The 24,097-nt window shown below is 35.4% G+C and overlaps 3 protein-coding genes across 4 annotated transcripts; 1 reads left to right on the plus strand and 2 right to left on the minus strand.

Moving 5' to 3' along the window:
* Positions 1-1,400: 1,400 nt before the first annotated feature.
* On the minus strand, positions 1,401-3,743 carry LOC131015552 (putative F-box/FBD/LRR-repeat protein At3g49040). The gene is made up of 5 exons (XM_057943971.1): positions 3,555-3,743; positions 2,437-3,306; positions 2,184-2,372; positions 2,066-2,095; positions 1,401-1,979 (listed from the first exon to the last, which is right to left on the minus strand). The coding sequence occupies exons 1-5, from the start codon at positions 3,588-3,590 to the stop codon at positions 1,605-1,607; spliced, it is 1,500 nt and encodes a 499-aa protein (XP_057799954.1). The 5' UTR covers positions 3,591-3,743; the 3' UTR covers positions 1,401-1,604.
* Positions 3,744-12,413: 8,670 nt separating this feature from the next.
* Positions 12,414-15,109, minus strand: LOC131015553 (uncharacterized). 2 transcript variants are annotated; one of them, XM_057943973.1, is made up of 5 exons: positions 13,893-15,109; positions 13,579-13,696; positions 13,083-13,424; positions 12,780-12,968; positions 12,414-12,689 (listed from the first exon to the last, which is right to left on the minus strand). In XM_057943973.1, the coding sequence occupies exons 1-5, from the start codon at positions 15,053-15,055 to the stop codon at positions 12,633-12,635; spliced, it is 1,869 nt and encodes a 622-aa protein (XP_057799956.1). In that variant the 5' UTR covers positions 15,056-15,109; the 3' UTR covers positions 12,414-12,632. The 2 variants fall into 2 exon arrangements, with proteins under 2 accessions (XP_057799956.1, XP_057799955.1); XM_057943972.1 differs by having other exon boundaries at positions 13,077-13,424.
* Positions 15,110-19,264: 4,155 nt separating this feature from the next.
* Positions 19,265-22,107, plus strand: LOC131015554 (putative F-box/FBD/LRR-repeat protein At3g49040). Its single transcript, XM_057943974.1, has 5 exons — positions 19,265-19,387; positions 19,548-20,393; positions 21,195-21,353; positions 21,442-21,471; positions 21,558-22,107. The coding sequence occupies exons 1-5, from the start codon at positions 19,352-19,354 to the stop codon at positions 21,945-21,947; spliced, it is 1,461 nt and encodes a 486-aa protein (XP_057799957.1). The 5' UTR covers positions 19,265-19,351; the 3' UTR covers positions 21,948-22,107.
* The last annotated feature ends 1,990 nt before the right edge of the window (positions 22,108-24,097 follow it).

A 24,097-nucleotide genomic window follows, 5' to 3' on the forward strand; every position in this document is an offset into this window, starting at 1 on the left:
AACTTAATGTAATGCTCACAAAAATAACAATTTCATTTAGCGCATGCCTAGGTGGGTAGAATAGCGCGCGGTTATGTTTTAGCCTATATATAATTTGATTCAGCCTATATATAATTTGATTCAAATTGAAGTACAACTGTTTCCGCTGCAATATAATTTTTGAGTTATTTTAATTGTTTAAATCTTAATATTTTATTCAAAGTACATTGGGGTCTTCTCGCCGGAAGCCCCCTTCGCAATGCTCGCCGGCAGCGAGCTCTTCTCGCTGGAGATGTCGAAAACCGAGGCCCTAATGCAGGCCTTCAGGAAGGCAATTGGGGTCAGAATCAAGGAGGAGACGACGATTTTGCCTTCCCGTTCAGGGTTTTAAAATATAATATTTTATGTTTATTAAATAACGTTAAAATAAATAAAATATAGACAAAATAATCAACTAATTATTCATGTGATCATTGTTGTAAGAAAAAGTAATTAGTGAAATAATGAAAAGTAACTCTTCAAAAACATTAGTTTCTTTTTTGTGAATAATTACTTTTTGTCATAATAATAATTATTTTGGAATAATGTAAAAAAAATACAAACAAAATAATAAATTAGAAAAAGAAATTAATCGAAAAATAAAAAAATACAAACATAGAAGAATAAAATATATAAAGAAAACAGAAAAAGTAAATAGAAAAAAAATGCTCATAAAGAAAACTAAAAAGGAAATAAAAAAAATTAAAGAAAAGAGGAAATGAAAATAAAAAGTAAAAGAAAAACGTAAAAAGAAAAAAAACTAGTAACTACAAACTAACTAATTTAAATCCCACGCACACACATACATGCGTCTATCTATATCTATATACACACATATATATTATATACATGTACCTTTTTTTTTTTTTTGCTTTGCTATAGTTATAAAAATATATATCAACATTTCTTAATCAGAATCTGAAGACCTCTTGAAATTAAGTCTAGAAACAACAGATAAATATTTAGCCATCTAAATCGAGAAATAACTGAGCAACAATTCGAAAACAACCCAAGATCATATATCAGACTCCATGATAAAGAACATCATTAACTACAACAAAACTAAGCAAAAGATCAAACAACATCAAATTGTATTAGCACTTCATTAAATGACAACTAACTAAAACAACACTTCTTTGATGTTACGTTTACCATAAAATACTTCTTCACATTTACATTTACCTACAAACCGAAAACATTTAGAACAAATATGCTGCATAAAATAATTAATTCAGTTAGAACTCCCGAATTATTTCTATATTGCAATTGCCACAACTGAATTAGGCTAATAGTAAACAACAATTTAGCTAGAGCTTGTTCAGCATCAATGGCCAAACACACACACATATATATAGCATAGCATCTTATGACAAATCCATAGATCACATTCTCAATATTTCACACAAAAAGAAAGCAACTACTTATATATTTTAAGAAGCTATAAAAGTAGAAATACAAAATGATGTATCCAATTTGAAAATGAATAAAGCATTTGTCATAATAAATAAAGCATCCATCAATAATTTAAAACACAATGTATGAGACTGTAGTAATGCTCCAAAGAATCAAAATGGCAGATTCAAAATTCATGTGACAATGAATTCAAGGCGCTCCCACTGGCACTGCTTCCACTCCTGCAGACTCGGCTTCTGCTTCCGCGTTTTGGCTATGAAACGTTGGGCGCGTCCTTTTGCTTCCTCGCGTGAGGTAGCAAAATGCACGACCTCTTTACTCCGCCTGCACTTGTCAATGAAGTAGCCAACGCCAGTATTATCATAGAAATCATTCCCAATATGAATCGCAACTCTCTCAAGTGATGGACAACTCCAAATCAATGCCACCAGCAGTTCTTCTGGAGGACCAAATCCAACGTAGCTGCTCATTTCAAGCACTTTAAGATTTCTATGAACGAATTTCCCAACCTTGAATCCTTCTATACGAGGAAGTTCGTACCTACGTGCCTGCCACGATCAAGACCAACAGATTAATACTCGAATTCTTACATAAAAATAAATCAAATTGTTCAAGTAGAGTCAGAGTGTAGTACATCATAACGACGATCTACCGAGTAGCTCAGCTGTCACAAAAAAAACACAATCAGATGAGTCGAGTCAAAGGCATGAATATATGAGGATACAAAATCAATTCAACATAAGCTTATTCACCTCAATCCTAAATTCACATAAGTGTGGAGATGCCTCAATCAATGATGTGAAGATGTCGAGGGGTGTACGTGCACCATATTTTGTATGAGCATGCACTTGCAGCCGTTTGAGAGAGCATAATCGAGGCAAAGTAGGAGGAGCAACCCAATCTCTATCTCTATTCTGATAATCAAGTGTTATACTTTCACTCTGAGAAAAAGAAGTTAAGGGTCAGAAAATATATGAGCATATATATAAAAATGAAGAAGCATACCAGGAATCGAAAATCCAATACAAGCTTCTCCAGCTGAACGAAATAGCTCGAGTGTTCATTGCGCCCGAAAACAAAGAACAAACACATAAGCCTTCTAACACATAATTCACGAAGATTGGGAGCTTTTATCAGCAGCAAGCTGTTTCCGGGTCCTCCATATGTTAACGAGACGAGACTCACAGCAGAGATCTCCAAACTCCTGATACCGGGGCATCTGGTTATCTCCAAAACTCTCAAGCTTGGTGGATCAACAACTCGAAGATTTCCTCGAATGTTGTAAGAGAACTGTATGCATAACTCTTCAAGATCGGGACACGATGCTAGAAAATAATGAACCACGTTGGTGCTGATGTGAACTTGGGACAATCTAAGGCTTCTCAGGCGGCAAAATGAATGTGATCTTAACTCCTCAAGAGTTCTCAGGCGGCAAAATACACGAGTTGGGAATGCATGTCTAACCGTTGGGCTTATCCTTCCATACAAATTTTCAAATGAGAGATTCAATTCCAACCTTTGAACTTCCTTTTGCATAGCAAAATTCAACCATCTCTCAACTGCACGAGACGTAGATGCCTTCTCATGGCTCTCCACCCCTCCCTCAAAGCTAATGATCAAGCCCTCAATATATGGAGCTAGATGAAGATCCAGCACACCATTCACCCAAGACTGAAACTCTTCCTTTTTCATGTGTTTTCCATCAAATCTAAGAGTCCCATGGCCATGGGAAAACCTCCAAAGATATCTCCATCTATGCGCGAGGACACTAGTCCTCGCAGCTCTCTTGATGCTCATGTGTGACAGAATCTTAATTACTAAATCATTAGGCAACCTATCAATATCACCACCATTATTCACAGCACCATCCATTACCTGCTTTTCCACATTAAACTAAACTTAGACTCCATTATTTCACACCAAATACATACATGTAAGACTAAACTAAGCGGATGACTACTTCAATTTTTTTTCATCACAAAAATTAAAACTCATTACAGTAATGTAAACTAAGCATATTTGCATACCAAAATTACCATCTAAACATATATATTAGCACACAATTTAAACATCATTCATACAAAATAATACGATTATGTAAATACAAATAATCGGCTACTTACCATCCGTTGTTGCTTTCGATTTCTGGATTTTTCCATCGGAAAAGACGATAAATTTTCTCTTCTTAAATCACACGACGAATTCTTCCGCGTAAACTAAAAAGATATGCATGAATGAATTTAAAGAGAAATACAGAGGTATATTATATAGTCAGAGATCGATGAATGATAAGATATGGGCTTTGAATGGGCTCTTTTTTATTTGCTCTTTTTCTCTCTCGCTCTTTTTCTTTTGAAAAAGTATAATTTATGTTAATTTTAATATAAATATATAGATGTATATGAGTTGTCAAATTATTTGAAGATTTTATTTTCCAAATTTATTTATAAATGCGTTTGCAAATTCTAGTGAATATCTACTTTCCTTCCTACGAAGACCATGTAGTGGCGTTAAGCATGCTAAGGTTCAAAATTTTCAAATTATATAACCTTAATTTACAGTAAGGTTGAACACAAAAGAAGATGAAAGAAAGAAGAGTGCATTCATGAAGAGATCTCAAAGGCGAATAACGAAGATGGACAGTGGGATTTAGGAGATGATGTTGTTTCAAAACGCGATCGATCACCGGTTAAGTCTCTTAATAAAAGGGTGGTTTCCGTATCGCAAGTTCAGCGGCTCCAGCTCCCGGGCGAGGCTCGCAGAGAGAGGCTGCTCGTCAAGATCTTCGCGGAACGTGCTGGGAGGTTTCAAGAATTGCTTGAGATACCTTCAATCTCTATTATTCTTAACTCATTAATGTCATCAAACTTGTTTAATTTGAGTAGATGAACAAGATTATGATGCTCCAAACTTCTTTGTTAGATCATCTCCCACCATCTCTTTGTTGATTCATTCATACATTCTTGAATGTAAGTTTGTTCATCTCCCACCATCTTGATTCATTCATACACTTATGCCAATTTAGGATTGAGGTGAATAAGCTTTTGTTGAATTGATTTTGTATCCTTTGACTCGACTCATCTCATTGTGTTTTTTTGTGACAGCTGAGCTACTCGGTAGAACTTGTTATTGATGTACTACACTCCAACTCTACTTGTACAATTTGGTTTAGTTTTATATAAGAATTCGAGTAGGTTTAGTTTTATATAAGAATTCGAGTATTAATCTGTTGGTCTTGATCGTGGCAGGCACGTAGGTACGGACTTCCTCTTATAGTAGGATCCAAAGGTTGGGAAATTCGTTCATAGAAATCTTAAGGTGGTTGGAGTTGTCCATCACTTGAGAGGGTTCATATTCCGATTGATTTATATGATGATCCTGGCGTTCGGTATATGATTAACGCGTGCAGGCGGTATAAACACGACGTCGTGCCTTATGCAACCTCATGCGACGCCCAACGTGAATTCATCGTCGTCACATGAATTTTGTGTTGGGAATTAGACGCAACTAATTCCGCCCGGGATCTAGTGTGACGCAATATTTTGGATATCGACCGATATGAAACGAGAGAAAAAAAAAATGACACCGATATTTTTAACGTGGTTCGGCCAAACTGCCTACGTCCACGGACCCACACCAATATATTAGAGAATCTCAAAAGGAGGAGTACAACAAAAATACCACACTGTATTTTGTATCTGCCTACGCAGAGACTATCTCTCAACTCACTTTTATCACTCGTGTATAACTTCCACACTGAAATTTTCTCTCACAAGATTTTTTTCTCTCTCTATTTCTATCTCTCTCTAGATAGCTATGGTTGTGATTTTGGTGTTGTGTTGTTGTGTTTGGGATGCTGCAGAAGATGTTTATTTATAGGCAAATGATGTGGTAGGTGCAGCTAGCCATGTTTGAAATTTGAGGTAGCAAAGTTGGAATTGTTGAGGTGCTCCTATTTGACTAACAATCTCCCACTTGAAGACTGATTTCAATCTGTCTTCACACCTCGATCAACGCAGCAGCCTTTCTGTCTTTGTTATTCTAGCAAACCAATTGAAGCTGAGCACAACTTCAATTTATCAATGGTTACTGCCTTTGTAAGCATGTCGGCTGGATTTTGAGCTCCTTGGATCTTTTCAAGTATTAACACCTCATCCTCCAACAGAGATCTGATGAAATGATAACGAAGTCCAATATGTTTCGTTCTAGAATGAAATGCTGAATTCTTTGCCAGATGTATCGCACTCTGACTATCGCTGTGCAAGACATTCTTCGTCTGATCAAAACCCAATTCTGCCAACAACCCTTGTAACCAGATCATTTCTTTGCTAGCCTCGGTGATTGCCACGTACTCTGCTTCTGTAGTGGATAAAGCAACAATCTTTTGTATCTGCGAGATCCAACTAACAGCAGTCGTGCCAATAGTAAAGACATAACCGGTAGTGCTTCTCCTGCGATCTACCTCACCGGCAAAATCTGCATCTACAAAACCTTGTAGTGCTACATCACCTCGTCGAAAGCATAAGCATCTATCAGTAGATCCACGTAGATATCTCAATATCCACTTTACTGCTTCCCAATGCTGCTTTCCTGGATTTGCCATAAATCTGCTCACAACTCCCACTGCATGAGCGATATCTGGTCTAGTACAGACCATGGCATACATCAGACTTCCAATGGCTGAGGCGTAAGGAATTTTAGCCATGAAGTCTCTTTCCTCCTTAGTCTTTGGAGAGTGCTCTTTGGATAGGCGGAAATGGTTAGCTAATGCTGAGCTAACCGGCTTAGCACTGCTCATGTTGAATCTTTGCAAGATTCGATTGACGTAGTTGGCCTGAGACAACTGCAAAACACCTTTTTGCTTGTCTCTGTAAATTCTCATCCCGAGAATTTGCTTTGCTTCTCCTAAGTCCTTCATCTCGAACTCCGCTGAAAGCTGCCTTTTCAACTTCTTGATTTCGTTCAAGTCTGAGCCGGCTACTAACATGTCATCAACATAAAGTAGCAAGATGATATAGCTGGACTCGAACCTCTTGAAGTAACAACAATGGTCAGCATTGCACTTCATGTAGCCATTTTTCTGCATGAATCCATCAAACTTCTTGTACCATTGCTTCGGAGCTTGCTTCAAGCCATACAGGCTCTTTTTCAACTTGCACACCAGCTTCTCCTTTCCTTTGACAGAGAATCCATCTGGTTGTTGCATGTATATTTCCTCCTCTAAGTCACCATTGAGGAAAGCAGTTTTCACATCTAACTGCTCTAGATGCAAGTCCTCCGTTGCGACAATACTCAGGACCGATCGGATTGTTGTCAACTTTACAACCGGAGCAAAGATATCTGTGTAGTCAATTCCTTCTTCCTGTTGGAAACCTTTGACTACCAATCTTGCCTTATATCGCTTTGAACCATCATGCTCTTCTTTGATTCTGTACACCCATTTGTTGTGTAGAGCTTTCTTTCCTTTGGGCAACTCAACTAGTTCCCACGTCATATTAGAGATAAGAGATTTTATCTCTTCTTTCATTGCAAGCTCCCACTTGACAGAATCTCCGACTTGACATGCTTCTTCATAGAATTCAGGTTCACCAGCATCGGTCAGTAACATTTGATTCATGTACTTCCTGTTCGGAACATGAGGTCGAGATGACCTCCTGGGTATAGGAGTTGGAGCTGGAACTGGAGACTGTGGTGGATCAGCCTCAGAGTTGGGCTCCTCCGTCTGCAAACCTTCATCTGTTTGCTTTGATGTACTGCACTCTGCAGTATCATCTGGATCAACGTATGTTGGATCGTCACTTGTTGTGTCGGTGGACTGCACTGCATTCCTGTCCTTGTACATCACATTTTCATTGAATATGACATTCCTGCTTCGAATGACCTTCCTGTTTTTGTCATCCCAAAAACGGTACCCGAACTCATCTCCACCATATCCAATGAAAGTACATTTTAGTGATTTGGAGTCGAGCTTACTCCTGGCATTATCACTAATGTGTACATACGCGACACAACCAAATACTTTCAAGTGAGAAAGTTTAATTTCTTTGCCGCTCCAAACTTCCTCAGGTATTCTGTACTCCAATGGTACAGATGGCCCATGGTTAACGAGATATGCCGCAGTGTTGACAGCTTCTGCCCAAAATTGTGTTGGCAGTCCTGCATGTATCCTCATGCTCCTAGCTCTTTCTGTCAACGTCCGGTTCATGCGTTCTGCAACTCCATTTTGTTGTGGTGTCCCTGGCAACGTCCTTTCTAACTTGATGCCATCCTGGTAACAAAATTTCTTGAACGCCATATCTTCGTATTCTCCACCATTATCGGATCTCAACTTCTTTATCCGTAATCCAGTTTCATTTTCCACCATGGCCTTCCACTTCTTGAACGCCTCAAACACCTCTGACTTTTGTCTCAAGAAGTAAACCCACACCTTTCTCAAGTGGTCATCGATGAAAGTCACAAAGGTAAGACTTTCCGCCAATGGATGAAACTCTTGTTGGACCCCAAACATCTGTGTGGACTAACTCAAGCTTTACTTGCTTCAGAGTTCTACCACTTGTGTTGAAACTCACCCTCTTCTGGTAGTTTCCCTTTCGAATGCATATACTTGAGCCCTTTCTGGCTCATGTGCCCAAGTCTTTGGTGCCACAAATTTGCATTCTTCTTGCTATCAGCAACTGCAATTGTCACACACGCATTCATCGCTGTGTATAGGCTGCCAATATCCTTGCCACGTGCAAGAATCATTGCGCCCCTAGTGATTTTCCAATAATCACCTGAGAAGTGTGTATCACATCCTTCTCTCGACAATTGCTTGACGGAGATCAAGTTATTCCTCAACTTTGGAATATGTCTCACGTCCTTCTCCTTCAGCCACAACATTGGCTTCGGTCTTTTTCTCGTTTCCCTTTGAAGGTAATTTACACTGCGTTCTGTAGTGCCCGACCTGACCACAGTTCCAACATTCAATAGACTTTGATTTGTTGGAATTCTTGTGGATCCTGGAGCTCTGCCTGCCATTCCTTGACTTGCTCCGTCCGCGTCCTTGACTTCTGGATTTTCCTTCAAGGGCTTATACAGGTCCTTCTGGTACAAGTAATCCTCCATTTGCATTTTCCAAAAAATTCACACCGTTGAATTTATCAATTTTGGAAATTTTATCGTCTGTCGACATTGCTCCCACTCGATCTGGACTCCTTGGATCGTTTCTGATTTTTCAGCTAACCACCGTGTTTAGAACACCTTTTGTCGACAAATCGGAACCGCCGACAAATTTCACTATTCACGGAATTCACTATTCACGTGAATAGTAACAGCGAAAAACATCAGAAAATATCTGCCACCACCGTGGCTCTGATACCAGTTGTTGGGAATTAGACGCAACTAATTCCGCCCGGGATCTAGTGTGACGCAATATTTTGGATATCGACCGATATGAAACGAGAGAAAAAAAAAATGACACCGATATTTTTAACGTGGTTCGGCCAAACTGCCTACGTCCACGGACCCACACCAATATATTAGAGAATCTCAAAAGGAGGAGTACAACAAAAATACCACACTGTATTTTGTATCTGCCTACGCAGAGACTATCTCTCAACTCACTTTTATCACTCGTGTATAACTTCCACACTGAAATTTTCTCTCACAAGATTTTTTTCTCTCTCTATTTCTATCTCTCTCTAGATAGCTATGGTTGTGATTTTGGTGTTGTGTTGTTGTGTTTGGGATGCTGCAGAAGATGTTTATTTATAGGCAAATGATGTGGTAGGTGCAGCTAGCCATGTTTGAAATTTGAGGTAGCAAAGTTGGAATTGTTGAGGTGCTCCTATTTGACTAACATTTTGAATCTATTTATCTGCCATTTTGATTCTTTGGAGCATTACTACAGTCTCATACATTGTGTTTTAAGAAATTTTGATATATATTTTTATAACCATAGCAAGCAAAAAAAAAATAGGTCCATGTATATAATATATATGTGTATGTACATAGAGATAGATAGACGCATGGATGTGTGTGCGTGGGATTTAAATTAGTTAGTTTGTAGTTAGTTTTTTTTTTTTTTTTTTTTCTTTTTACGTTTTTCTTTTCCATTTTATTTTCATTTCCTCTTTCCTTTAAATTTTTTTATTTCCTTTTTAGTTTTCTTTATGTGCATTTTTTTTCTATTTACTTTTTCTGTTTTCTTTATTACTATTTGTTATGTTTTCTTTATATATTTTATTCTTCTATGTTTGTATTTTTTTTTATTTTTCGATTAATTTCTTTTTCTGTTTTATTATTTTGTTTGTATTTTTTTTCTTTTTTATTATTTCTTTTTTATGTTTTATTAATTTCTTTTTCTATTTCATTATTTCACTAATTACTTTTTCCTACAACAATGATTACATGAATAATTAGTTGATTATTTTTTTCTATATTTTATTTATTTTAACGTTATTTAATAAACATAAAATGTTATATTATAAAATCCTAAACCCTGAACGCTAAACCCTAAACACTAAATCCTAAGCTCTAATGGGAATATTTACTTTTAATAAGTATAAAATATGCATTTGTTAGCACAAATATGTTAATATAATATTTACCTTTCGTTCAATATAAAGTATTATATTTTCTAAACTCTAAATCCTGAAAACTAAACCCTAAATCATAAAATAAATGAAAAAAAATATTGACATGAAGAATTGTACTACTAATGTTTTTGAAACATTACTTTTCTTCACATCAATAGTTACTTTTTCTTACAACAATGATTATTTGAGCAAATATACAAAATTACAAGTTGTAACGAGTAAAATAAACATTACTTTTATATATATCAATGATTACTTTTTCATACAATAATAATTATTTGATTGAATAACTAAAAATATAAAATTTTTAGAATAAAAGTAACAATCATCGTGAACAAATGTAATTATCTAGAGACGTTACATTTCATTGTAATATTAATTACTTTTTATTACGACAATAATTACTGTGTGCCTGTTCTATTAGTTGTAATATTACTACATTAAAATTTTAAAATAATTAATTAATAAATAATTTTATATTTTTAAATAAATAAGAATTTTGGAAATCCCTTGAAAGTCCAAAACCCTAAACCCCTTTCATCTTCCTCATTTTCCTCTGTTGAGCTCCAAATCTCTCTCCCTCTCCTCTCCAAAGCTCAGCCATGGCGGAGATAAAGCTCTCAGAGATGCGCGACCTAACCCGAATTGAAAGAATCGGCGCCCATTCCCACATTCGCCGCCTCGACTCCGCCCTTGAGGCCCGCTCCTCCCCCGAGGGCATGGTGGGTCAGACCTAATATGTAGAAATTCCTCTTCTCCTTCGTTCGATTCCAGCCTTTTCCATATTCGCCTTTCAATTACAGCCTTCCCCATATTCACTTCACATCCACTAATGAGACTTATCTTAATCAGTCTATATGTTTTTTTCCAAATTTTTTAATATCTTCACAAAGTGTTGCTTAAAAAAATATTTTCTTTTTTTCGCACATTTGTTTTAAATTTTTTTGTGTTTATGTCATTATTTTTGGTAGATCTGTAAATATCTACACAAAATTCATATACATACAAGTTGAGATACTTTAACATTGTTTATAAATGCCGATGAGGGCACAGAGGCACTTTTTTTTTTTAGTTTTTTTTTTTTTTTTTTGCTCTAGTGGCACTGAGGCACCCCAAATACTCGTTTTTTAGAGTTTTTTTTTTTTAGTTTTTAGTTTTTTTTTTGTGTATATGTTATCATTTTGATAGATTTATGAATGAGTGCAAGAGGACTGAATTTGGCCTCTATGGACGTTCTGGAGCCTGTTCCTTATTACTAATTAAATCCATTAAATCCATGTTCAAACTTCATTCACATTCAACTCTACATCCGACTGAATATCACTAATTTTACTTCCGAGTATTTCTATTTAGTGAAACAAAAATATATTTTCTAAAAAAATAAAATTTATGACTTACTTATATTAAATAAAAATGAATTCATTTTATAGAGAGACACTTATCAAATCAATGATCAATAACTTGATAACACATTTTTTATCTAATGAGTATCATTATTTTCATGAAAATATCTAGATATTTTTCTTTTCCAAAGTTTGTATTAGTCTATATATTGTTTTTGAAAATTTTAATTATTTTTTGTAGATTCACATTTTACAATATAGTTTGCCAAAATTGAAATTGGTGTAGTATACATAGATTTGTTAATATACTATATCTATTTATAATATTTTTATATTCAATGTATATATATATATATATATATAATTACTTTTAATATTTTATATTTTGATAAAATAACTAAATACAATAAACAATTATCCTAAAATAGACGAGCAAAAATTGTGATCTCTATATTTTTTTATATCTCTTGCATTAAATAAATAAATTTATTGAAGCAAATTAGATCAACAAACAATTAAATTTACTATCGAAATAATAAGTCTTTATGCAAAAAAATTAATGCATAATTACACTTACATTTAGGCTGAAAAATAGTTTATCCTCGTGATAGAAAGGATCCTAATTTAAAAGGAGAGTTCTTGTAATAACTCATGTATGTATCCTCAATTCATCGACGCCCATTAATTGAACAATGAGATGATCAGAGACTCTCAATGTTTAAGATGGATGCAAGCTCCTTCAAATTAGTTTTTAAAAGAAAAAAAAAAAAAAAAAGGGAAGAAGAGCTGAAGCCTGAAGGGGGAAGGGGCGCACTGACGTTAGGAGGAGGAAAGAGAGTTAATTTTTTTTCTTCGAAATTTTATAATACTAAATTAAAGAATGATATTTGATGTGGGATCAATTAAGGATAATTTTATCATTTCATTTAAAAATGATTATTTGGTCATGGTTTTATGAGTGTTGTTATATAAGAATGTTTATTTATTTTTTTTGACTATATATATATATATATTTTTCTCTAATTAAAAGATGGACAAAGAGAGTAAATAATAAGACTAAATAGAGTTTTAAATATTATGTTTTCTTCTTAGACTTGTTACTCATCTTAAGCATAAAACAAACCATCGAAATCCACCTTCACAGAACATCTTAAGCATAATATGTAACTCATCTGAAGCATAAAACAAAAAAGCAAACCATCCAAATCCAGCTTCACATAATATACGAGTATCCCCCATTTCAAACAAAAACGCAAACCATCCAGATCCACCAAACCTCCTCTCATGCTTTGTTGCCCTTGAATATTTCAAGCATACTCCCACCTTTACAGTAGCTTATCTGAAAAGAGACAAAATAAAAAGGATCATCTTCTCCACATTACTTGGTTGTCCTAACAAGATATGCATAAAAAAGACAATTATCATATACCCTTTGTATGTCTCTGTTGTCACTATTGTTCTGCGATAAGGTGTGAAAACTATCCAAGTCCGACAAATCCTTTATGAAGTGCCACTTTACAGGAAAGCTTCCACTCCTTTTATCTAAATCCATATCTCTGTGGAAATCCACTGGGCCAGTCATTTCTGCCATACCACGGAACTGGCCACTCATATTAACCTTGTTTTCACAAAGAGAGAGAGAGAAAAAAAAAATGAATAAAGGGAAATAACTAGCATACTCAAGCTCATGAAAACATAATTAATTATAATGTGAGAAAATGGTTACTCTGACAAAAAAGAAGAGGAAGATGGGGCAGATTAATGGGAATCCAGCAGCAATTCTCTGGGAATCTTTATATGCATCATTAAGCTTCTTGTTCCCATAGGGACTGCATGACCACATGTTATACATAATACTCTTGTGCACATCATCCTCACTCTCTGACTTGATTACGAAGAACTTTACATCCATATAATTCACCATATGAAAATCAACTCTCTTATACTCATCTCTAGAGATAATCATGTTTCCTTGTGCATCAGGATTTTCTGCTCTTGCTGTATCAGGATTCTCATATGAGGGAAGGGTATAGTAGTGTTGTGTGCCACCAGGAAGAAAAGAATTGTGGACAACCTGTGAGAAAAGAAGCACCTATTTTTAGTATCTTTAAACAAAATTTCCTAGGATCTTGACATAAAACAGTCACCCTATCATCCATAAAACAATCACTCTATCGTGTGTGGGAGCTAAAAAGATTGAACCAGAAAACAAATTTGAACAAGAATACCTCCGCCTCCTGCGGCTCCAACTCCATAACCTCCATAACGGCATCGTATCTCCACTCTTCCTCATCCTCCTCCTCCTCCTCCTCCTCCTCCAACTCCTTATCATCAAGGACACGGAATCTGCAATCACACATGTTTACTTAGTAAAAGAAACTATATAAGAGAAAGTTGCTTTTCATTAGAAAATTAGCAATCTAAAACACAGATTATTTATGTGAGAAAACAAACATAACACCATGCATGCATCACCTATATATTCAAAATTAATCTTTATGTAATCCTCCAGTTTCAATTGTAAAATGTCAAAAAAACGTACCCATTAGCAGCAAAATCATCGAGATCTGCATCGCAGGCTTCATCCGAAGAGTTATACACCTCATAGTTGTGTTCCTCCATAGAGTCATACTCACAAGTATACTCGTGTTCGTCCTTGCCTAAATCACCATAAGTAAGAATAGGGAATCCACCGGCTAAATCACCACAAGTAAGAATAGGGAATCCACTGATTGGCATTCCATGGGGCATACAAACGGGGCTCTCAACATAACAAAAAACATCTATTATATTGTGATAATTATAAATACCAAGTTCCTTGCACTCTTTCTTAGTCCAATCATAAACTACTAGACGCCGTTGTTCAACATCCACACTAGCTCCACGAAGAAACAAAAATCCGCCGTATATTGTCCCCTCTACTTCATCTACAGCACCACCAAGAGAGACACAAAACATATTATCCCACCCCTCTCTCCATACCCAAGCCTGAAAATAATAACCAAGTTCACTATCTCCTCGTCGCCCACAGTAAACCATACCTAACAAATCTTCATCATTAAACTTGACAAGGCTAAAACGAAAGATATGAGCCTTTCGTGGTAAAGGCAAGTAAGAGAAGCTTTCCTCACTATAGTCGAACGACATAACTCCCGAGGCAGTCGCACAAAGCCAATAACACTTACCTCTAACATATATAATTTTTTCAATACCACAACGCAACATTTTGGCCATAAAAGCAGTAAGAGTCGGAATCTCCTTCCAAGAATTATTTCTTAACGAATACAACTCAAAAGTTCGGATAGCAGGCCCTGACGGGCGGTAATTACGCTCCCAAATTCCTAGGATTTTGTAATCATCAGATTTAGAATCATAGCCTACACAACCACCAAGCAAAATGTTTACATAATCTGGAGATGGAGAGGCTTCCTTGGAAGGAATGATCTGAACCTGTTGGGTTGTGGGGTTGCAAAGATAACCATGTCCAGTGTAAAGATAACCAACAGTGCCAGGATAATCGATGAAAAACAACAAACCCCCGCAACTGTTACAAAGAGTAGATGTGCTTGGATCCAGAAAAGGGAGGTCGAAACTTTCTTCAGATATTTCAGATAAATCTCGCGGAGAAAGAGGAGTTAAATAAAACATACCACCCTTTCCATGGTTACGTTTCACAAGAAGCCGTTTCTCCCCGGAATTATTCATCGTCGATCAAAAATTGATAGATTTAGAAGAAGAATAAAGGGAATGAAATGCTCGTATATATATTTCTTTCCTGTTTGAAAGAGGCAATCATCTATATATTGTTGGAATTGTGTTAAAAATGAAAGTGGGGATTTTTGTCCCACATTGGTTTTGCTATCAAAGTAGGTGGAGACCCTTAGGCTATTTAAGGAGTTCCAAGGTCTTTGATACAATGGCACCAATCACTACCTTTAGTCTTGTGATTACTTCTAGTTTGAAATTCCTTGCTCTTTGTTTTAGAGGGGTGAGAGGTTTTCAAAGGCTTGTAAGAGTGTAGTGGTTGTGAGTCGAGAGGGTGAGAAATACTGTGTGATTGTAGAAATTTATCATATAGTAATTTTTCAGTGTGTCGTGGTTTTTCTCCGGATTTGGAGTTTCCACGTTAAATTCTTGTGTTGTTAAATTGTGTCTATTTTTATTCTTATTTCTTGCTTCTACCAAGTTTGGATGGGGAACTGATTTCCCAACAATTGGTATCAGAGCCTGGCTGAGGTCTCTTGATATTCCAAGTATGCTCTGTGGTTGCAGCATTGTCTGATCTTCCACATCAGAAAGGATTTCTTGAGAAAGATCCGGGCGGGGGTGTCTCTTGCGAGACGGCTGTTCATTTTGGTGGAGAAGCGGTACGTCAAGTCAACTTCAAGTCCAAATGAAGTTCGACGTGGAGAAATTCGATGGAATAATGAATTTTGGCTTGTGGCAAGTGCAAGTCAAGGATGTGCTGATACAATCTGGGTTACACAAGGCCCTGAAAGGAAGTCCGGGTGCAGTCAAAAAGCCCGGTGCAGATGATGACGCAAACAACAAGTCCGGTATGAGTGATGAAGATTGGGAGGATCTGGATTTGAAGGCGGCAAGCACAATTCGTCTCTGTTTGGCCAAGAATGTACTTGCAAATGTACATGGGATTTCGAGTGCGAATGAGCTTTGGGAAAAGCTGGAAGCTCTGTACCAAGCAAAAGGCATCTCGAATCGGTTGTATTTGAAGGAACAATTTCATACCTTACGGATGGATGAAGGTATGAAGATTTCAGATCACTTGAGTATTCTCAATGGCATTATCTCTGAACTGGAGAGTATTGGAGCGAAAATTGAAGATGAGGATAAGGCGTTGAACTCATCTTGTCTCTTCCACGTTCCTATGAACACATGAAGCCAATATTAGTTTATGGGAAGGAAACTCTGGTCTTTGCTGAAGTCACGGGCAAACTTCTTTTGGAAGAAAGAAGGCTGATGAGTGAAGGACGTCCTTCATCGGAAAATTCAGCAATGGTGGCCTTTAGCAGAGAGAGGAAGAAAGACTCCAAGGGCGTTGTTTGTTGGAGGTGCGGAAAACCCGGCCATACGAAGCGAAACTGTCCAGGTGGAGCTTGTCAAGGTGGAGCGGATTCGGCAGAAAGCTCCGAACAATCAGCTAACATCGTGTTTGATGATGTCCTTTGAGGACATGAATATCCTTATGGCATGTCCAATGACCATGATAGAGGATGTGACGATGTTAGTTGGACCACATGTGCATGGTTTTTTGGCATGGATGCAGGTGTGTGGTGAAAAGTATGTCGATGGCTGATGACTTCTAGGAGGGCCAAAAGCTAGAAGGTTGCACCAAAAATTTGAGCAAGGTTTTTTCGACATGTGCCGAAGTAAAATTCTTAGAATGGTTTATTCTAAGTGTTCTACTCATTTGGTGGAGTAGGTTTATTCTCTTTTGAGGATGATGGTTCTTTGTGATAAGAATCATAATTGTCGGTGAAGACAATGGTGTTTTTCTTTCATTTTTAACAAGGTGAAGATTGTTGGAATTGTGTTAAAAATGAAAGTGGGGATTTTTGTCCCACATTGGTTTTGCTATCAAAGTAGGTGGAGACCCTTAGGCTATTTAAGGAGTTCCAAGGTCTTTGATACAATGGCACCAATCACTACCTTTAGTCTTGTGATTACTTCTAGTTTGAAATTCCTTGCTCTTTGTTTTAGAGGGGTGAGAGGTTTTCAAAGGCTTGTAAGAGTGTAGTGGTTGTGAGTCGAGAGGGTGAGAAATACTGTGTGATTGTAGAAATTTATCATATAGTAATTTTTCAGTGTGTCGTGGTTTTTCTCCGGATTTGGAGTTTCCACGTTAAATTCTTGTGTTGTTAAATTGTGTCTATTTTTATTCTTATTTCTTGCTTCTACCAAGTTTGGATGGGGAACTGATTTCCCAACATATATAAGAGTATATATCAACGGCGGTTCTGGGCCTCACGGGGGCCCATCCCAGAATATATATAGATAGCGTTTTTTTATATAATTACAAGTAAAAAAAAAAAAAGCATCAGTGAATAGCAGTACATGAATAAAGGGAAATAGCTAGCATACTCAAGCTCATGAAAACATATACTATCTATCTATATCTATATCTATATGTGTGATGGAGGAGTTCAGTTTGGTGGATACCGTGTGGAGTTTGCACGAGAAGGGCGTTTGGTTGTGGGGTTGGCTTGTTTGAACCCTAATCTAAGATGAGGAAAGTGGTGCAAGTTTTTCTCAATGGTGATGAGCCATTGATGGAGGTGCCCTTGGGAAGGCCGACCGAGGTTTGCTTGTCGTTGCTGTCCGAGCTCGGGTGCTCTAGGGTTTGCAGTGGAGGTTCGGTGGATGACTCGCCAGATGAGATCACGATACAGTAGGATGGGCTTTATACCAAGTGAACTCTGTTAGTATATTGTTGTATAGACAATGTAGTGTATTCAAAAAGGTAATTTGTGTAAACAATATAACCTCTTTTCGAATAATTATTAAGCATAATATAACAATTTCATGAATTTTATGTCCAAGATGATTGTTGTTATATTACAGTTTCCGCATTTTTCTCTTCAATTGTTAGGTTGGTAGAGCTGGGAGGTTTGGCACAAAAGGGCTTGCCATAACATTTGTTTCGTCTGCATCTGATTCAGATGTTCTCAATCAAGTTAGTATTTTGATGCTTAACTTTCTAGAAAGTTTTTGGCATTTGAATTCGAAGCCGAGAAGATTTTCCTCTTATTTGCATTTGTTTCTTTATCAACAACCAGCACAATGTATAATGAAATCTATGATCATAAAAGTTTGAGAAACCTCAATCAGATTTCTTAAGAAGCTTACCTGTGAATCATGCAAAGAGGCATCATATTATATATAGTTTTCAATAAAATTCTCACAGTAACACCTTCTCTTGTCAAACTTGTTCCGTTGTCCTATGAAATTGCAAAGCACATTCAATGTGGCTAAATTCTCATCACAAATTAAGTGACCAAACTCAGCTCTGTGCTTTTGTATGTGTTGCCATTACTAAGAAATGCAGCAAAAAGTTTGTGATCAAACAAAAATTATAGTAAAAAATAATAAAATAAAATATAAACTCACACAAGAAAATTTAGACCAAAACGTATTACCTCGTTGACTTGTGCTGACAAATCTAGAGAAGCTGATGAACTTAGCTATGTTGGTTGAATTGCAAATATATTGGATTGCACGAAATGGGTACAGAACAAGATGGATATATATATAAGATTCTGCAAAGTTCAAACCATGCAAAATTGGTTAGTGTGCATGTCTCAATTAAAAGAAGAAGCTATGAATTTTCAGAGCGAGAGAAGCAAGGAATTTAGTATAAACTATTTTTAACTACTTTTATTAGAAAAAAAAAAGAGAATAAATTCGGAAAAACTTGACGTATATCAAATTTTCAGTTCACAAACCCATTCAAAGCCCATTTTTTATGGATACTTTTTTTTTAACCTATTAGGTTTATATATTACTACAAAAAAATTCATAATTCGGAATGCCCTACCTCAGCTCCCTACCATAAAATCGAAGACTCAATCCAATTTCACGTATATCAAATTTTCAGCTCCCTACCAAAATGTCAACAATGTCGAATAGTGAAACCTTTTAACGCCAAATAACGGAGGAAGGAAAGTAGATATTCACTAGAATTTGCAAACGCATTTATAAATAAATTTGGAAAATAAAATCTTCAAATAATTTGACAACTCATATACATCTATATATTTATATTAAAATTAACATAAATTATACATTTTCAAAAGAAAAAGAGAGAGAGAAAAAGAGCAAATAAAAAAGAGCCCATTCAAAGCCCATATCTTATCATTCATCGATCTCTGACTATATAATATACCTCTGTATTTTTCTCTTTAAATTCATTCATGCATATCTTTTTAGTTTACGCGGAAGAATTCGTCGTGTGATTTAGGAAGAGAAAATTTATCGTCTTTTCCGATGGAAAAATCCAGAAATAGAAAGCAACAACAGATGGTAAGTAGCCGATTATTTGTATTTACATAATCGTATTATTTTGTATGAATGATGTTTAAATTTTGTGCTAATATATATGTTTAGATGGTAATTTTGGTATGCAAATATGCTTAATTAGTTTACATTACTGTAATGAGTTTAGTTTAATGTGGAAAAGCAGGTAATGGATGATGGTGTGAATAATGGTGGTGATATTGATAGGTTGCCTAATGATTTAGTAATTAAGATTCTGTCACACATGAGCATCAAGAGAGCTGCGAGGACTAGTGTCCTCGCGCATAGATGGAGATATCTTTGGAGGTTTTCCCATGGGACTCTTGGATTTGATGGAAAACTAATGGAAAAGGAAAAGTTCGAGTCTTGGGTGAATGGTGTGCTGGATCTTCATCAAGCTCCGTATATTGAGGGCATGATCATTAGCTTTGAGGGAGGGGTGGAGATCCATGAGAAGGCATCTACGTCTCGTGCAGTTGAGAGATGGTTGAATTTTGCTATGCAAAAGCAAGTTCAAAGGTTGGAATTGAATCTCTCATTTCAAGATATGTATAAAACGGAAAGCCCAACGGTTAGATATGTATTCCCAACTCCTGATGAGTTAAGATCACATTCACATTCATTTTGCCGCCTGAGAAGCCTTAGATTGTCCCATGTTCACATCAGAAACGACGTGGTTCATTATTTTCTAGCATCGTGTCCCAATCTTGAAGAGTTATGCATACAGTTCTCTGACTACATTAAGGGGAATCTTCGAGTTGCGGATCCACCGAGCTTGAGAGTTTTGGAGATAACCGGATGCACCTATGTCAAGAGTTTGGAGATATCTGCTGTGAGTCTCGTCTCGTTAACATATGGAGGACCCAAAAACAGCTTGCTTCTGAAAAAAGCTCCGAATCTTCGTGAATTATTTGTTATAAGTGATATGTGTTTGTTCTTTGTTCTCGAGCCCAAGGAACACTCGAGCTATTCAGTTCAGCTGGAGAAGCTTGTATTGGATTTTCGATTTCAGGTATGCTCAATGGCCCGAGAAATTTTTTTTGGACATTCCGTATATTTAAGGCATTATTTTATTAAAAGACAAGCATAATAGTAATAATAAAGAACAACATTTTCATAGATTATATAATTTAAATATATAACAAATTAGTTTCAATACATTACAAATTTTTTTGGGACATTCTGTATTTTTAAAGCATTTTTTATTAAAAGACGAGCATAATAGTAATTATAAGGAACTACATTTTCATATACTATATAGTTTTAATATATTACAAATTAATTTCAATGCATTACAAACTTTTTTTTTGTCATTTCGTACATTTTAGCCATTTTTTTATTAATAGACAAGCATAATAACAATAATAACGAATAATATTTTCATAAATTATATATTTTCAATAAATTACAAGCTAGAATTAATAATAATAAAAGACAAGCATAGTAATAATAGCAAACTAATTTTTTTGGGGCATTCATCCATTTTAGGCATTTTCTATTAAAAGACAAGCATAATAGTGATAATAATGTATAATATTTTTATAGATTATATAGTTTTAAATAACACAATTATCCTTAAATTAATTATAAATGGAAGAATCTAACAAGCTAATCAACTTTTGTAAAATAAATTTCTTTTATAATATAAACATATATCTATATATATATATATATTTTTTTTTTAAAAAAAAAAAAAATTGGGAGGGGGCTTCAGCCCCCCCCTAGCCCCCCCTGGCTACGCCCCTGGGTATGCTTCTCCATTTATATATATGCTATGCTCATATATTTTCTGACCCTCTTTAACTTTTTTCAGAGTGTATATAGAGGTTATGTTGCTGCTCCTCCTGATTTGCCTCGATTATGCTCTCTCAAACGGCTGCAAGTGCATGCTCATACAGGTTGGGATTCACCCCTTGACATCTTCACATCGTTGATTGAGGCATCTCCACACTTATGTGAATTTAGGATTGAGGTGAATAAGCTTTTGTTGAATTGATTTTGTATACTCATATATTCATACCTTTGACTCGACTCATCTGATTGTGTTTTTTTTGTGACAGCTGAGCTACTTGGAAGAACCTTATTATGATGTACTACACTCTGACACTACTTGAACAATTTGGTTTAGTTTTATATAAGAATTCGAATATTAATCTGTTGGTCTTGATCATGGCAGGCACGTAGGTACGAACTTCCTCGTATAGTAGGATCCAAGGTTGGGAAATTCGTTCATAGAAATCTTAAGGTGGTTGAAATGAGCAGCTACGTTGGATGTGGTCCTCCAGAAGAATTGCTGGTGGCATTGATTTGGAGTTGTCCATCACTTGAGAGGGTTGCGATTCATATTCCGACTGAGAGGGTTGTGATTCATTTTCCGACTGATTTCTATGATGATTACTTCCTTAACGAGTGCAGGTGGCGTAAAGACGTCGTGCCTTTTGCAACCTCACGCGAGGAAGCAAAAGAACGCGCCCAACGTTTCATAGCCGAAACGCGGAAGCAGAAGCCGAGTCTGCAGGAGTGGAAGCAGTGCCAGTGGGAGCGCCTTGAATTCATCGTCACATGAATTTGAATCTATTTATCTGCCATTTTGATTAATCTTTGGAGCATTACTACTACATCTCATATTATATATACATTGTGTTTTAAGTTATTGATGGATGCTTTGTTTATTATGACACCACACGTTGTTTGTGTATTTCAAACTGGATACAACATTTTGTATTAATTTCTACTTTTATAGCTTGTTAAATTATAAAAGTAGTTGCTTTCTTTTTTAGGGAATGCAATCTGTGAATTTCTCATAAGATGCTATGCTATAAACTTTTATAGTACACCAAACTTATTCCTCCTAGAAAGACTTTAAGTAAACTGCTAAAAAAGAATCCCCTCTTGTGTGTTTTTTTTCTTTTCTTCATTCTAAGTTATCTTAAGTAAGTGGTAAGGTAATAAAGGAGTGAAACTCATAGTTTTGTCCATGAATTGCATTTATTTCTTTATCAACAACCAGCACCGAATGTATAATTATGAAATCTATCATCATAAAAGTTTGAGAAAGATACAGATGATATGCCCTCAACCTCAATCAAAGAGGCATCATATTATATATAGTTTTCACAATAACACCTTCTCTTGTCAAACTTGTTCCGTTGTCCTATGAAATTGCAAAGCACATTCAATGTTGCTATATTCTCATCACAAATTAAGTGACCAAACTCAGCTCTGTGCTTTTGTATGTGTTGCCATTACTAAGAAATGCAGCAAAAAGTTTGTGATCAAACAAAAATTATAGTAAAAAATAATAAAATAAAATATAAACTCACACAAGAAAATTTAGACCAAAACGTATTACCTCGTTGACTTGTGCTGACAAATCTAGAGAAGCTGATGAACTTAGCTATGTTGGTTGAATTGCAAATATATTGGATTGCACGAAATGGGTACAGAACAAGATGGATATATATATAAGATTCTGCAAAGTTCAAACCATGCAAAATTGGTTAGTGTGCATGTCTCAATTAAAAGAAGAACCTATGAATTTTCAGAGCGAGAGAAGCAAGGAATTTAGTATAAACTATTTTTAACTACTTTTATTAGAAAAAAAGAGAGAATAAATTCGGAAAAACTTGACGTATATCAAATTTTCAGTTCACAAACCCATTCAAAGCCCATTTTTTATGGATACTTTTTTTTTAACCTATTAGGTTTATATATTACTACAAAAAAATTCATAATTCGGAATGCCCTACCTCAGCTCCCTACCATAAAATCGAAGACTCAATCCAATTATACTTGATCCATTTATCTTTCATAAATACCTCTTTAAATTCCTTCATATATATGTTTTTGGTTTAAGCAGAAGAATTCGTATATTTTTTCGGGAAGAATAAAATTATGTCTTTTTCGATGGAAAAATTCAGAAAACGAAAGCAACAGCGGATGGTACCGATTATTCGTATTTAGTTTAGTCTTACATAATCGTATTATTTTGTATGAATGATGTTTAAATTTTGTGCTAATATATATATATATGTTTAGATGGAGATACTTGTATCTATCCTCCTAGAGATTATATAATATGTTTAAATATGCACATTAAGTTGTTTTTAACATATATGATGGAAGTCCCCAAAGGGACACCAAACGGTACGCTCTCTTGTGTGTGAACAATGAGGTCACGGGTTCGAACCGCACTGCCCCCTCCCTAAGTAAAAAAAAAACATATATGATGGAATGAGGTTGAAATTATAGTAATATAGTTCAGTAACATACTAATGTGTGATATTAACTCTATGATTGATCAATTATAAGTTTATATGATTATTTAATAGTAAAAAAATCCTTCTTTTGATATAATTTATTTGTATTTGAGTCAATCACTTATTAAAGAAATTTTCTTTCATATACATAAATATAATGATTGAATACATATATATCCTAATCTATACAGGATCACATAAATCTATTTTAATTAGACTAGTCACCGAAATAATACAATAATAAATTTCTAGGATAACAATCATTTAAATGTTAACCATATATATTTCTGTAAAATCACTTTTGCCAAATATAATAATTCGAATTACTTAAAACCTTATCTTTGAACTTCAAAGATATAATTAATGAATACAACCCAAATCATAATAAATTAAAAAAAATAAAATGGCCTCATGTAAATCTCATTTAAAAAAAATCTATATAATTGTTTTGTTACTA

This window comes from Salvia miltiorrhiza, chromosome 3 (genome assembly GCF_028751815.1).
Source record: "Salvia miltiorrhiza cultivar Shanhuang (shh) chromosome 3, IMPLAD_Smil_shh, whole genome shotgun sequence".
In the NCBI taxonomy this organism is placed as follows: domain Eukaryota; kingdom Viridiplantae; phylum Streptophyta; class Magnoliopsida; order Lamiales; family Lamiaceae; genus Salvia; species Salvia miltiorrhiza.